Source organism: Salvelinus namaycush, unplaced genomic scaffold (genome assembly GCF_016432855.1).
Source record: "Salvelinus namaycush isolate Seneca unplaced genomic scaffold, SaNama_1.0 Scaffold559, whole genome shotgun sequence".
In the NCBI taxonomy this organism is placed as follows: Eukaryota; Metazoa; Chordata; class Actinopteri; order Salmoniformes; family Salmonidae; genus Salvelinus; species Salvelinus namaycush.
In genome coordinates, this window is record NW_024061263.1 from 110001 (window position 1) to 126830 (window position 16830).

Below are 16830 nucleotides of genomic sequence, written 5' to 3' on the forward strand. Positions count from 1 at the left end.
GTCCAGGTGTCCTAACAGTGTGTTGTTGTCCAGGTGTCCTAACAGTGTGTTGTTGTCCAGGTGTCCTAACAGTGTGTTGTTGTCCAGGTGTCCTAACAGTGTGTTGTTGTCCAGGTGTCCTAACAGTGTGTTGTTGTCCAGGTGTCCTAACAGTGTGTTGTTGTCCAGGTGTCCTAACAGTGTGTTGTTGTCCAGGTGTCCTAACAGTGTGTTGTGTTGTCCAGGTGTCCTAACAGTGTGTTGTTGTCCAGGTGTCCTAACAGTGTGTTGTTGTCCAGGTGTCCTAACAGTGTGTTGTTGTCCAGGTGTCCTAACAGTGTGTTGTGTTGTCCAGGTGTCCTAACAGTGTGTTGTTGTCCAGGTGTCCTAACAGTGTGTTGTTGTCCAGGTGTCCTAACATTGTGTTGTTGTCCAGGTGTCCTAACAGTGTGTTGTGTTGTCCAGGTGTCCTAACAGTGTGTTGTTGTCCAGGTGTCCTAACAGTGTGTTGTTGTCCAGGTGTCCTAACAGTGTGTTGTTGTCCAGGTGTCCTAACAGTGTGTTGTTGTCCAGGTGTCCTAACAGTGTGTTGTGTTGTCCAGGTGTCCTAACAGTGTGTTGTGTTGTCCAGGTGTCCTAACAGTGTGTTGTGTTGTCCAGGTGTCCAAACAGTGTGTTGTTGTCCAGGTGTCCTAACAGTGTGTTGTTGTCCAGGTGTCCTAACAGTGTGTTGTTGTCCAGGTGTCCTAACAGTGTGTTGTTGTCCAGGTGTCCTAACAGTGTGTTGTTGTCCAGGTGTCCTAACAGTGTGTTGTTGTCCAGGTGTCCTAACAGTGTGTTGTTGTCCAGGTGTCCTAACAGTGTGTTGTTGTCCAGGTGTCCTAACAGTGTGTTGTGTTGTCCAGGTGTACTACTTCCGTCAGGGTCATGAGGCGTATGTAGAGATGACCAAACAGAACAAGATCTACAGCATCAACCCTAAGAAACAACCCTGGCACAAGATGGAGCTACGGGTAACCACCCCACTACACACACTAACAACCCTGGCACACGATGGAGTTACGGGTAACCACCCCACTACACACACTAACAACCCTGGCACACGATGGAGTTACGGGTAACCACCCCACTAACACACTAACAACCCTGGCACAAGATGGAGTTATGGGTAACCACCCCACTACACACTAACAACCCTGGCACAAGATGGAGTTACGGGTAACCACCCCACTACACACTAACAACCCTGGCACACGATGGAGTTACGGGTAACCACCCCACTAACACACACACTAACAACCCTGGCACACGATGGAGTTACGGGTAACCACCACACTAACACACACACTAACAACCCTGGCACACGATGGAACTACGGGTAACCACCCCACTACACACACTAACAACCCTGGCACAAGATGGAGTTACGGGTAACCACCCCACTACACACTAACAACCCTGGCACAAGATGGAGTTACGGGTAACCACCCCACTACACACTAACAACCCTGGCACAAGATGGAGCTACGGGTAACCACCCCACTACACACTAACAACCCTGGCACAAGATGGAGCTACGGGTAACCACCCCACTACACACACTAACAACCCTGGCACACGATGGAGTTACGGGTAACCACCCCACTACACACAATAACAACCCTGGCACAAGATGGAGTTACGGGTAACCACCCCACTAACACACACTAACAACCCTGGCACACGATGGAGTTATGGGTAACCACCCCACTAACACACACTAACAACCCTGGCACACGATGGAGTTACGGGTAACCACCCCACTAACACACACCAACAACCCTGGCACAAGATGGAGCTACGGGTAACCACCCCACTAACACACTAACAACCCTGGCACAAGATGGAGTTATGGGTAACCACCCCACTACACACACTAACAACCCTGGCACAAGATGGAGTTACGGGTAACCACCCCACTACACACACTAACAACCCTGGCACACGATGGAGTTATGGGTAACCACCCCACTACACACACTAACAACCCTGGCACAAGATGGAGTTACGGGTAACCACCCCACTAACACACACTAACAACCCTGGCACACGATGGAGTTACGGGTAACCACCCCACTACACACACTAACAACCCTGGCACACGATGGAGTTATGGTTAACCACCCCACTACACACTAACAACCCTGGCACACGATGGAGCTACGGGTAACCACCCCACTAACACAAACTAACACACTAACAACCCTGGCACACGATGGAGCTACGGGTAACCACCCCACTAACACACACTAACAACCCTGGCACACGATGGAGTTACGGGTAACCACCCCACTACACACTAACAACCCTGGCACAAGATGGAGTTACGGGTAACCACCCCACTAACACACACTAACAACCCTGGCACAAGATGGAGTTACGGGTAACCACCCCACTAACACACACTAACAACCCTTGCACAAGATGGAGCTACGGGTAACCACCCCACTAACACACACTAACAACCCTGGCACAAGATGGCGTTACGGGTAACCACCCCACTACACACTAACAACCCTTGCACAAGATGGAGCTACGGGTAACCACCCCACTACACACTAACAACCCTGGCACAAGATGGAGTTATGGGTAACCACCCCACTACACACTAACAACCCTGGCACAAGATGGAGTTACGGGTAACCACCCCACTAACACACACTAACACACACTAACAACCCTGGCACACGATGGAGTTACGGGTAACCACCCCACTACACACTAACAACCCTGACACAAGATGGAGCTACGGGTAACCACCCCACTACACACACTAACAACCCTGGCACAAGATGGAGTTACGGGTAACCACCCCACTAACACACTAACAACCCTGGCACAAGATGGAGTTACGGGTAACCACCCCACTACACACACTAACAACCCTGGCACACGATGGAGCTACGGGTAACCACCCCACTACACACACTAAAACCCCTGGCACAAGATGGAGTTACGGGTAACCACCCCACTACACACACTAACAACCCTGGCACAAGATGGAGCTACGGGTAACCACCCCACTACACACACTAACAACCCTGGCACAAGATGGAGTTATGGGTAACCACCCCACTACACACACTAACAACCCTGGCACAAGATGGAGTTACGGGTAACCACCCCACTACACACTAACAACCCTGGCACACGATGGAGTTATGGGTAACCACCCCACTACACACACTAACAACCCTGGCACAAGATGGAGTTACGGGTAACCACCCCACTACACACTAACAACCCTGGCACACGATGGAGCTACGGGTAACCACCCCACTACACACTAACAACCCTGGCACAAGATGGAGTTACGGGTAACCACCCCACTACACACACTAACAACACTGGCACAAGATGGAGTTACGGGTAACCACCCCACTAACACACTAACAACCCTGGCACAAGATGGAGTTACGGGTAACCACCCCACTACACACTAACAACCCTGGCACAAGATGGAGCTACGGGTAACCACCCCACTAACACACTAACAACCCTGGCACAAGATGGAGTTACGGGTAACCACCCCACTAACACACTAACAACCCTGGCACACGATAGAGTTACGGGTAACCACCCCACTAACACACTAACAACCCTGGCACAAGATGGAGTTACGGGTAACCACCCCACTACACACACACACTAACAATCCTGGCACAAGATGGAGTTACGGGTAACCACCCCACTACACACACTAACAACCCTGGCACAAGATGGAGTTATGGGTAACCACCCCACTACACACACTAACAACCCTGGCACAAGATGGAGCTACGGGTAGCCACCCCACTACACACACTAACAACCCTGGCACACGATGGAGTTACGGGTAACCACCCCACTACACACTAACAACCCTTGCACAAGATGGAGCTACGGGTAACCACCCCACTACACACTAACAACCCTGGCACAAGATGGAGCTACGGGTAACCACCCCACTAACACACTAACAACCCTGGCACAAGATGGAGTTACGGGTAACCACCCCACTAACACACTAACAACCCTGGCACACGATGGAGCTACGGGTAACCACCCCACTAACACACTAACAACCCTGGCACACGATGGAGCTACGGGTAACCACCCCACTACACACACTAACAACCCTGGCACACGATGGAATTATGGGTAACCACCCCACTAACACACACTAACAACCCTGGCACACGATGGAGTTACGGGTAACCACCCCACTACACACACTAACAACCCTGGCACACGATGGAGTTATGGGTAACCACCCCACTACACACACTAACAACCCTGGCACAAGATGGAGTTACGGGTAACCACCCCACTACACACACTAACAACCCTGGCACACGATGGAACTACGGGTAACCACCCCACTACACACACTAACAACCCTGGCACAAGATGGAGTTACGGGTAACCACCCCACTACACACACTAACAACCCTGGCACAAGATGGAGTTACGGGTAACCACCCCACTACACACACTAACAACCCTGGCACACGATGGAGTTATGGGTAACCACCCCACTACACACACACTAACACTCCCACACACCACCACCACACACACCAACACACACGAACACACACACTAACACACACACACTAACACTCCCACACACTCACACACACACAAACACACACTAACACTCCCACACACACACAAACAAACACTAACACTCCCACACACCACCACCACACACACCAACACACACACGAACACACACACTAACACTCCCACACACGAACACACACACACAAACACACACTAACACTCCCACACACACACAAACAAACACTAACACCACCACACACACCAACACACACACGAACACACACACTAACACACACACACTAACACTCCCACACACTCACACACACACAAACACACACTAACACTCCCACACACACACAAACAAACACTAACACTCCCACAGACAAACACACACACACCAACACACACACAAACACACACTACGGTAAAGACAGATTGTGAGCTAAATGACTAAATCACCCTGACCTCAAGAAACACCTGTGTGTGTGTGTGTGTGTGTGTGTGTGTGTGTGTGTGTGTGTGTGTGTGTGTGTGTGTGTGTGTGTGTGTGTGTGTGTGTGTGTGTGTGTGTGTGTGTGTGTGTGTGTGTGTGTGTGTGTGTGTAGGAGCAGGAGCTGGTGAAGATAGTAGGGCTAAAATATGAGGTTGGTCTCCCCTCTCTCTGCTGCCTGAAACTGGCCTTCCTGGATCCTGATACTGGCAAGCTGACTGGAGGATCCTTCTCCATGAAGTAACCATACCTTACTCTGTGTTCTCTCTGTCTGTCTGTCTGTCTGTCCGTGTGTGTGTGTGTGTGTGTGCGCGCACAATTGTGACTGTGTGTCTGTTTTTGTGTGTTACTAACGTGGTATATGTGTGTTGTCATAGGTACCACGACATGCCTGACGTGATTGACTTCCTGGTTCTGCGGCAGCAGTTTGATGATGCGAGAGACCACCACTGGACCATAGGTCAGTCTCTTTCTAACGGCTCTGTGTCTCTGGTTGGCCCATAGAGATGGGTAGAGGTCTCATCATTGTATCTATGCCATTATGGTGTCTGGTAGGCCCATAGAGATGGGTAGAGGTCTCATCATTGTATCTATGCCATTATGGTGTCTGGTAGGCCCATAGAGATGGATAGAGGTCTCATCATTGTATCTATGCCATTATGGTGTCTGGTAGGCCCATAGAGATGGATAGAGGTCTCATCATTGTATCTATGCCATTATGGTGTCTGGTAGGCCCATAGAGATGGATAGAGGTCTCATCATTGTATCTATGCCATTATGGTGTCTGGTAGGCCCATAGAGATGGGTAGAGGTCTCATCATTGTATCTATGCCATTATGGTGTCTGGTAGGCCCATAGAGATGGATAGAGGTCTCATCATTGTATCTATGCCATTATGGTGTCTGGTAGGCCCATAGAGATGGGTAGAGGTCTCATCATTGTATCTATGCCATTATGGTGTCTGGTAGGCCCATAGAGATGGATAGAGGTCTCATCATTGTATCTATGCCATTATGGTGTCTGGTAGGCCCATAGAGATGGTTAGAGGTCTCATCATTGTATCTATGCCATTATGGTGTCTGGTAGGCCCATAGAGATGGGTAGAGGTCTCATCATTGTATCTATGCCATTATGGTGTCTGGTAGGCCCATAGAGATGGATAGAGGTCTCATCATTGTATCTATGCCATTATGGTGTCTGGTAGGCCCATAGAGATGGATAGAGGTCTCATCATTGTATCTATGCCATTATGGTGTCTGGTAGGCCCATATAGATGGGTAGAGGTCTCATCATTGTATCTATGCCATTATGGTGTCTGGTAGGCCCATAGAGATGGATAGAGGTCTCATCATTGTATCTATGCCATTATGGTGTCTGGTAGGCCCATAGAGATGGATAGAGGTCTCATCATTGTATCTATGGCATTATGGTGTCTGGTAGGCCCATAGAGATGGATAGAGGTCTCATCATTGTATCTATGCCATTATGGTGTCTGGTAGGCCCATATAGATGGGTAGAGGTCTCATCATTGTATCTATGCCATTATGGTGTCTGGTAGGCCCATAGAGATGGATAGAGGTCTCATCATTGTATCTATGCCATTATGGTGTCTGGTAGGCCCATAGAGATTTATCTCCTCCTGTAGTCCTGAACCAAATCTAATTTATTTTGGCCACTAGATGGTGGCAGTGATGTATCTTAACCATCCAGGTGACAGGTTCAGGTTAGTGATAGATGATACCTGGTGGTGTTGTAATGAGAAGTGTCCTTGTCCCATCTGGTGGGCAGGTTCAGGTTAGTGATAGATGATACCTGGTGGTTCGGGACCATTGAGGACCAGGAGCCCTTCCAACCAGAGTACCCAGACAGCCTGTTCCAATGCTACAACGTCTGGTAGGTTATACCACCTCTATGAACCTTCATAACCCTATAACCCTGTATAATGCAAGACAGCCTGTTCCAATGCTACAATGTCTGGTAGGTTATAACAACTCTATGAGCCTTAATAACCCTATAACTCTGTAAAATGCCAGGCAGCCTGTTCCAGTGTTCACAACATCTGGTAGGTTATAACACCTCTGAGCCTTCATAACCCTATAATCCTTCATAACACCAGACATACTGTTCGTTTTACTGCATCTGGTAGGTTTTAACCCCTATGAGCCTTCATATCCCTATAAACTAGACAAACTGTTTGTTTTACTACATCTGGTAGGTTTTAACCCCTATGAGCCTTCATATCCCTATAAACCAGACAGACTGTTCGTTTTACTACATCTGGTAGGTTTTAACCCCTATGAGCCTTCATATCCCTATAAACCAGACAAACTGTTCGTTTTACTACATCTGGTAGGTTTTAACCCCTATGAGCCTTATTAACCCTGCATGAACCTTTATGACATAAAACAGCCTTGATTCTCCTTTTTTTTTATTATTAATTTAATTAATAATTTAATTTAATTTTAAAAAATAAAAATGATTTTACAAAAACACAAACATCAAAACCTGTTATAATCCTTTAGCGTGATGATAATGTGTTTCCTGTCTAGTTGGGGTAATGATGATGTGTTTCCTGTCTAGCTGGGATAATGATGGTGATAATGTATTTCCTGTCTATTTGGGATAATGATGATGATGATAATGTGTGTCCTGTCTAGTTGGGATAATGAAGATGATGATAATGTGTGTCCTGTCTAGCTGGGATAATGATGATAATGATAATGTGTGTCCTGTCTAGTTGGGATAATGATGATATTGATGTGTTTCCTGTCTAGCTGGGATAATGATGATGATGATGATGATGATGATGTGTTTCCTGTCTAGCTGGGTTAATGATGATGTGTTCCTGTCTAGCTGGGATAATGATGATATGTTTCCTGTCTAGCTGGGATTATGATGATGATGATGATGATATGTTTCCTGTCTAGCTGGGTTAATGATGATGTGTTCCTGTCTAGCTGGGATAATGATGATATGTTTCCTGTCTAGCTGGGATTATGATGATGATGATGATGTGTTCCTGTCTAGCTGGGTTAATGATGATGATGATGATGATGATGATGTGTTCCTGTCTAGCTGGGTTAATGATGATGATGATGATGATGTGTTCCTGTCTAGCTGGGTTAATGATGATGATAATGTGCTGTCTAGCTGGAATGATAATGATGATGCTGTGTGTCCTGTCTAGCTGGAATGATAATGATGATGATGATGATATGTTTCCTGTCTAGCTGGGTTAATGATGATGTGTTCCTGTCTAGCTGGGTTAATGATGATGTGTTTCCTGTCTAGCTGGGTTAATGATGATGTGTTCCTGTCTAGCTGGGTTAATGATGATGTGTTTCCTGTCTAGCTGGGATAATGATGATGATGATGATGATGTGTTCCTGTCTAGCTGGGGTAATGATGATGATGATGATGATGATGTGTTCCTGTCTAGCTGGGGTAATGATGATGTGTTTCCTGTCTAGTTGGGATAATGATGATGATGATGATGATGTGTTCCTGTCTAGCTGGGGTAATGATGATGATAATGTGCTGTCTAGCTGGAATGATAATGATGATGCTGTGTGTGCTGTCTAGCTGGGTTAATGATGATGTGTTTCCTGTCTAGCTGGGATAACGGCGACACAGAGAAGATGAGTCCCTGGGACATGGAGCCTATCCCCAACGAGGGTAGGACACACACACACACACTTGTTAAATGCCTGTGTATCGTCCTGATGATGTGTGGTCCATCAGTAGTGTGTTGTTCTGATGATGTGTGGTCCATCAGTAGTATTGTTCTGATGATGTGTGGTCCATCAGTAGTCTATTGTTCTGATGATGTGTGGTCCATCAGTAGTGTGTTGTTCTGATGATGTGTGGTCCATCAGTAGTATTGTTCTGATGATGTGTGGTCCATCAGTAGTGTGTTGTTCTGATGATGTGTGGTCCATCAGTAGTCTATTGTTCTGATGATGTGTGGTCCATCAGTAGTGTGTTGTTCTGATGATGTGTGGTCCATCAGTAGTGTGTTGTTCTGATGATGTGTGGTCCATCAGTAGTATTGTTCTGATGATGTGTGGTCCATCAGTAGTCTATTGTTCTGATGATGTGTGGTCCATCAGTAGTGTGTTGTTCTGATGATGTGTGGTCCATCAGTAGTGTGTTGTTCTGATGATGTGTGGTCCATCAGTAGTGTGTTGTTCTGATGATGTGTGGTCCATCAGTAGTGTGTTGTTCTGATGATGTGTGGTCCATCAGTAGTCTATTGTTCTGATGATGTGTGGTCCATCAGTAGTGTGTTGTTCTGATGATGTGTGGTCCATCAGTAGTGTGTTGTTCTGATGATGTGTGGTCCATCAGTAGTGTGTTGTTCTGATGATGTGTGGTCCATCAGTAGTCTATTGTTCTGATGATGTGTGGTCCATCAGTAGTGTGTTGTTCTGATGATGTGTGGTCCATCAGTAGTGTGTTGTTCTGATGATGTGTGGTCCATCAGTAGTATTGTTCTGATGATGTGTGGTCCATCAGTAGTCTATTGTTCTGATGATGTGTGGTCCATCAGTAGTGTGTTGTTCTGATGATGTGTGGTCCATCAGTAGTCTATTGTTCTGATGATGTGTGGTCCATCAGTAGTGTGTTGTTCTGATGATGTGTGGTCCATCAGTAGTGTGTTGTTCTGATGATGTGTGGTCCATCAGTAGTATTGTTCTGATGATGTGTGGTCCATCAGTAGTGTGTTGTTCTGATGATGTGTGGTCCATCAGTAGTATTGTTCTGATGATGTGTGGTCCATCAGTAGTGTGTTGTTCTGATGATGTGTGGTCCATCAGTAGTGTGTTGTTCTGATGATGTGTGGTCCATCAGTAATGTGTTGTTCTGATGATGTGTGGTCCATCAGTAGTGTATTGTTCTGATGATGTGTGGTCCATCAGTAGTGTGTTGTTCTGATGATGTGTGGTCCATCAGTAGTATTGTTCTGATGATGTGTGGTCCATCAGTAGTATTGTTCTGATGATGTGTGGTCCATCAGTAGTGTGTTGTTCTGATGATGTGGGGTCCATCAGTAGTGTGTTGTTCTGATGATGTGTGGTCCATCAGTAGTGTGTTGTTCTGATGATGTGTGGTCCATCAGTAGTGTGTTGTTCTGATGATGTGTGGTCCATCAGTAGTCTATTGTTCTGATGATGTGTGGTCCATCAGTAGTGTTTCCAGAGGAGCTGGGTCAGAGCGTTCCTCTCACGGAGGAGGAGCAGAGAGAGCTGCTGTATGTTCCCCTGGAGGGGGAGTGGGGCGCCGCCACGCGGAACCACGAGTGTCAACGCATCATCAACGCCATCGACCAGCTCACCACACTCGGTATGACCTCATCACCACAAGACACACTGACACACAGCTGATTCACTCTGACATCATGAGATACAGTCGAAGTCGGAAGTTTACATCCACCTTAGCCAAATACATTTAAACTCAGTTTTTCACAATTCCTGACATTTAATCCGAGTAAAATTCCTTGTCCTAGGTCAGTTAGGATCACCACTTTATTTTAAGAAAGTGAAATGTCAGAATAATAGTAGAGAGAATGATTTATTTCAGCTTTTATTTCTTTCATCACATTCCCAGTGGGTCAGAAGTTTACATACACTCAATTAGTATTTGGTAGCATTGCCTTTAAATTGTTTAAGATACCCATCCCGGATCCGGGAGCATCCTCATCAAAAAAGCTGACTAGCATAGCCTAGCCTAACGGGACAGGGATATCATATAATATAATTTTCATGAAATCACAAGTCCAATACAGCAAATGAAAGATAAACATCTTGTGAATCCAGCCATCATTTCCGATTTTTAAAATGTTTTACAGCGAAAACACAATATGTATTTCTATTAGCTAACCACAATAGCCAAAGACTCAACCGCATATTTTCACCATGTTTCTACCGCATAGGTAGCTATCACAAAACCGACCAAATAGAGATATAATTAGTCACTAACCAAGAAACAACTTCATCAGATGACAGTCTTATAACATGTTATACAATACATTTATGTTTTGTTCGAAAAATGTGCATATTTGAGGTATAAATCATAGTTTTACATTGCAGCTACCATCACAAATAGCACCGAAGCAGCCAGAATAATTACAGAGAGCAACGTGAAATACATAAATACTCATCATAAAACATTTATGAAAAATACATGGTGTACAGCAAATGAAAGATAAACATCTTGTGAATCCAGCCAATATTTCCGATTTTTTAAGTGTTTTACAGCGAAAACACAATATAGAATTATATTAGCTTACCACAATAGCCAAACACACAAATGCATTTATTCACCGCAAAAGGTAGCTATCGCAAAAACCAGCAAAAGATATAAAATTAATCACTAACCTTGAACAACTTCATCAGATGACAGTCTTATAACATCAGGTTATACAATACACTTATGTTTTGTTCGAAAATGTGCATATTTAGAGCTGCAAACCGTGGTTATACATTGTGAATATGTAGCATCGATTCACCAGAATGTCCGGAGCTATTTTGGACACTCACCTAATCTGACCAAAGAACTCATCATAAACTTTACATAAAAATACTTGTTGTATGGCAAATGAAAGATACACTGGTTCTTAATGCAACCGCCGTGTTAGATTTTTAAAAATAACTTTACCATAACATACAGCTTGCGTTATTACGAGACAGCGCTCAACAAAACGGCGGAGAATAGGAATCAACATTTTCCACAGAAATACGAAATAACATCATAAATTGTTCTTACTTTTGCTGAGCTTCCATCAGAATCTTGTACAAGGAGTCCTTGGTCAAGGTTGATAACGTTCCCACCCTCTCTTGACGCAAAGAATGGAAAACTCCAAAAGTCCCAATAAACGTTGAATAAACTGATAAAACTCGGTTGAAAAAACCTACTTTACGATGTTATTATCACATGTATCAAATAAAATCAGAGCCGGAGATATTCGCCGTGTAAACCGAAAGCTTTTCAGAAGCTAATGTCGAGCTTCGCCTCGCGCCTTGGTAGACAAAGGAAATTCCTGACCTGCCACTCCAAAAGCTCTCATTCGACCTCAGATCAAGCTAGACACCCCATTCCACCTTCCACTGCCTGTTGACATCTAGTGGAAGGCGTATGAAGTGCATACATATCGATAAATATAAGCCAGTTGAATAGGCAGGCCCTGAAACAAAGCCCCATTTTCAGAATTTTCACTTCCTCTCTGGAAGTTTGCTGCCAAATGAGTTCTGTTTTACTCACAGATATAATTCAAACAGTTTTAGAAACTTGAGAGTGTTTTCTATCCAATAGTAATAATAATATGCATATTGTATGATCTAGAATAGAGTACGAGGCTGTTTAAATTGGGCACGATTTTTTCCAAAGTGAAAACAGCGCCCCCCCTATTGACAAGACGTTTTTAACTTGGGTCAAACGTTTCGGGTAGCCTTCCACAAGCTTCCCACAATAAGTTGGATGAATTTTGGCCCAGTCCTCCTGACAGAGCTGGTGTGACTGAGTCAGGTTTGTAGGCCTCCTTGCTTGCACACGCCTTTTCAGGTCTATGGGATTGAGGTCAGGGCTTTGTGACGGCCATTCCAATACCTTGACTTTGTTGTCCTTAAGCCATTTTGCCACAACTTTGGAAGTATGCTTGGGGTCATTGTCCATTTGGAAGACCCATTTGCGACCAAGCTTTAACTTCCTGACTGATGTCTTGAGATGTTGCTTCAATATATCCACATCATTTCCCCTCCTCATGATGCCATCTATTCTGTGAAGTGCACCAGTCCCTCCTGCAGCAAAGCACCCCACAACATGATGCTGCCACCCCCGTGCTTCACAGTTGGGATGGTGTTCTTCGGCTTGCAAGCCTCCCCCTTTTTCCTCCAAACATAACGATGGTCATTATGGCCAAACAGTACTATTTCTGTTTCATCAGACCAGAGGACATTTCTCCAAAAATAACAATCTTTGTCCCCACGTGCAGTTGCAAACTGTAGTCTGGCTTTTTTATGGCGGTTTTGGAGCAGTGGCTTCTTCCTTGCTGAGCGGCCTTTCAGGTCATGTCGATATAGGACTCGTTTTATTGTGGATATAGATACTTTTGTACCTGTTTCCTCCAGCATCTTCACAAATCTCTTTGCTGTTGTTCTGGGATTGATTTGCACTTTTCGTACCAAAGTACGTTCATCTCTAGGAGACAGCTCTTTCCTGAGCGGTATGACGGCTGCGTGGTCCCATGGTGTTTATACTTGCGTACTATTGTTTGTACAGATGAACATGGTACCTTCAGGCGTTTGGAAATTGCTCCCAAGGTTGAACCAGACTTGTGGAGGTCTACAATTTTTTTCTGAGGTCTTGGCTGATTTCTTTTGATTTTCCCATGTTGTCAAGCAAAGAGGCACTGAGTGTGAAGGTAGGCCTTGAAATACATCCACAGGTACACCTCCAATTGATTCAAATTATGTTGATTAGCCTATCAGAAGCTTGTAAAGCCATGACATCATTTTCTGGAATTTTCCAAGCTGTTTAAAGGCACAGTCAACTTAGTGTATGTAAACTTCTGACCCACTGGAATTCTGATACAGTGAATTATAAGTGAAATAATCTGTCTGTAAACAATTGTTGGATAAATTACTTGTGTCATGCACAAAGTATATGTCCTAACCGACTTGCCAAAACTATAATTTGTTAACAAGACATTTGTGGAGTGGTTGAAAAACTAGTTTTAATGACTCCAACCTAAGTGTATGTAAACTTCCGACTTCAACTGTATATTGGTAAATCCAGAGATACTTAGAAAGAAGGAACCCCAGTGGTCAATGAATGGAGAAACATACACTGCTCAAAAAAATAAAGGGAACACTTAAACAACACAATGTAACTCCAAGTCAATCACACTTCTGTGAAATCAAACTGTCCACTTAGGAAGCAACACTGATTGACAATAAATTGCACATGCTGTTGTGCAAATGGAATAGACAAAAGGTGGAAATTATAGGCAATTAGCAAGACACCCCCAAAAAAGGAGTGATTCTGCAGGTGGTGACCACAGACCACTTCTCTGTTCCTATGCTTCCTGGCTGATGTTTTGGTCACTTTTGAATGCTGGCGGTGCTCTCACTCTAGTGGTAGCATGAGACGGAGTCTACAACCCACACAAGTGGCTCAGGTAGTGCAGTTCATCCAGGATGGCACATCAATGCGAGCTGTGGCAAAAAGGTTTGCTGTGTCTGTCAGCGTAGTGTCCAGAGCATGGAGGCGCTACCAGGAGACAGGCGAGTACATCAGGAGACGTGGAGGAGGCCGTAGGAGGGCAACAACCCAGCAGCAGGACCGCTACCTCCGCCTTTGTGCAAGGAGGTGCACTGCCAGAGCCCTGCAAAATGACCTCCAGCAGGCCACAAATGTGCATGTGTCAGCATATGGTCTCACAAGAGGTCTGAGGATCTCATCTCGGTACCTAATGGCAGTCAGGCTACCTCTGGCGAGCACATGGAGGGCTGTGCGGCCCCACAAAGAAATGCCACCCCACACCATGACTGACCCATCGCCAAACCGGTCATGCTGGAGGATGTTGCAGGCAGCAGAACGTTCTCCACGGCGTCTCCAGACTCTGTCGCGTCTGTCACATGTGCTCATGTGCTCAGTGTGAACCTGCTTTCATCTGTGAAGAGCACAGGGCGCCAGTGGCGAATTTGTCAATCTTGGTGTTCTCTGGCAAATGCCAAATGTCCTGCACGGTGTTGGGCTGTAAGCTCAACCCCCACCTGTGGACGTCGGGCCCTCATACCACCCTCATGGAGTCTGTTTCTGACCGTTTGAGCAGACACATGCACATTTGTGGCCTGCTGGAGGTCATTTTGCAGGCAGTCTGTCTCCAATCTACATAATGTCACTATTCCAAAGCTACGCGATTTTACAGAAAACAAATCCATTATCTCACATCTCTGCAAATATTTATAATGTTGTATTTCTTGTTGACGTAATTCATGCTATTGTTGGGGTTTTTGAGCTAGCTCGGTATGACCTCATCAGCATTGAATTGCCCAGAATGCACCGTAGAGCCCATTGACGACACATGGCGTTATTACGATCCCAATGGTGTTTCCCATCTCCTCAAAAGTATCTCTGGTCAATTGTTACGATGTTCTCAATGTTCATAAACCCAATCCAATGAACTACTCAGTCTGAAACACAGGATTTTGTAAGAAACTGGTTGAAATGAATCAGACGGAGGCCCAGCTACGATAGTCACAACGTTTATTTACGAGAGCGCTCACCTGTTGTACAAAGCAATTCATTTTATACTGGCTCCTCACGCCCACACACGTTCACACTACCCAGCCGACAAAGATTAGGGACCGTGAGAATCCCTGTCCTCTCGCCTCTCTCAGGGGCCCCTAGCCAAGGTCGGCCCTGAATCTCAGACAGTCTGTGCTCAAAACACTATAATAGACATATAGTTTGACTGACTAAAACTACACACATCATTATTTATAACTTTATGATTCTAGTCAAATTACAGAACTCTGGTTACAGAGTGGAGTATTCTATTCCGTTAAAGCTATAAATTCCCTCAACATCAATCCAGCTCATAATTGTGCTTCACTTCACATAATATACTGTGTATTACATCACAGTTTACATATCGTACTAGACATCCCATACACTGAACAGTGACCTGGGCTCCCTCTAGTGGACCGATGGAGACACAGTACACTAACCTTCTCTCTCTGTCTCTCTCTGTCTGTCTCTCTATCTCTCTCTCTGTCAATTCAATTCAATGGGCTTTATTAACATGGGAAACATATGTTTACATTGCCAAAGCAAGTGAGGTAGATAATAAACAAAAGTGAAATAAAAAATAAAAATGAACAGTAAACATTACACTCACAGAAGATCCAAAAGAATAAAGACATTAAATGTCATTGTCTATATACAGTGTTGTAACGATGTACAAATGGTTAAAGTACAAAAGTGAAAATAAATAAGCATAAATATGGGTTGTATTTACAATGGTGTTTGTTCTTCACTGGTTGCCCTTTTCTTGTGGCAACAGGTCACACATCTTGCTGTGATGGAACACTGTGGTATTTCACCCAGTAGATATGGGAGTTTATCAAAATTGGGTTAATTTTCGAACTCTGTGAATCTGTGTAATCTGAGGGAAATATGTGTCTCTAATATGGTCATATATTTGGCAGGAGGTTAGGAAGTGCAGCTCTGTTTCCACCTCATTTTGTGGGCAGTGTGCACATAGCCTGTCTTCTCTTGAGAGCCAGGTCTGCCTACGGTGGCCTTTCTCAATAGCAAGGCTATGCTCACTGAGTCTGTACATAGTCAAAGCTTTCCTTAAGTTTGGGTCAGTCACAGTGGTCAGGTATTCTGCCACTGTGTACTCTCTGTTTAGGGCCAAATAGCATTCTAGTTTGCTCTGTTTTTTTGTTAATTCTTTCCAATGTGTCAAGTAATTATCTTTTTGTTTTCTCATTATTTGGTTGGGTCTCCCTCCCTTCCTTCCTCCTCTCTCCTCTAGATGTAGCTGTACCGTTTGCCTTCCCAGTAGATCTCCAGGCGTATCCTTCCTACTGTACTGTAGTAGCCTACCTCACGGACCTCAGCACCATACGGTGCAGGCTGGAGAACCGCTTCTACAGGTACCGCGAGGACAGAGAGTGGTGGTGTGTGTGTGTGTGTGTGTGTGTGTGTGTGTGTGTGTGTGTGTGTGTGTGTGTGTGTGTGTGTGTGTGTGTGTGTGTGTGTGTGTGTGT

The 16830-nt window shown here is 45.1% G+C and overlaps 1 protein-coding gene across 1 annotated transcript in view; it reads left to right on the forward strand.

Annotated features, from left to right (window-relative positions):
* The window catches only part of LOC120041847 (PH-interacting protein-like), a gene marked incomplete at its 3' end in the record, with an annotated part of 56910 nt that overhangs the window by 13729 nt on the left and 26351 nt on the right, over positions 1-16830 (forward strand). The window contains exons 6-12 of the mRNA XM_038986715.1: positions 885-992; positions 5169-5293; positions 5431-5517; positions 6842-6946; positions 8667-8728; positions 10241-10396; positions 16596-16716. Of these exons, the coding sequence (XP_038842643.1) occupies positions 885-992; positions 5169-5293; positions 5431-5517; positions 6842-6946; positions 8667-8728; positions 10241-10396; positions 16596-16716 (764 nt within the window). The remainder of the gene's footprint in view (positions 1-884; positions 993-5168; positions 5294-5430; positions 5518-6841; positions 6947-8666; positions 8729-10240; positions 10397-16595; positions 16717-16830) is intronic.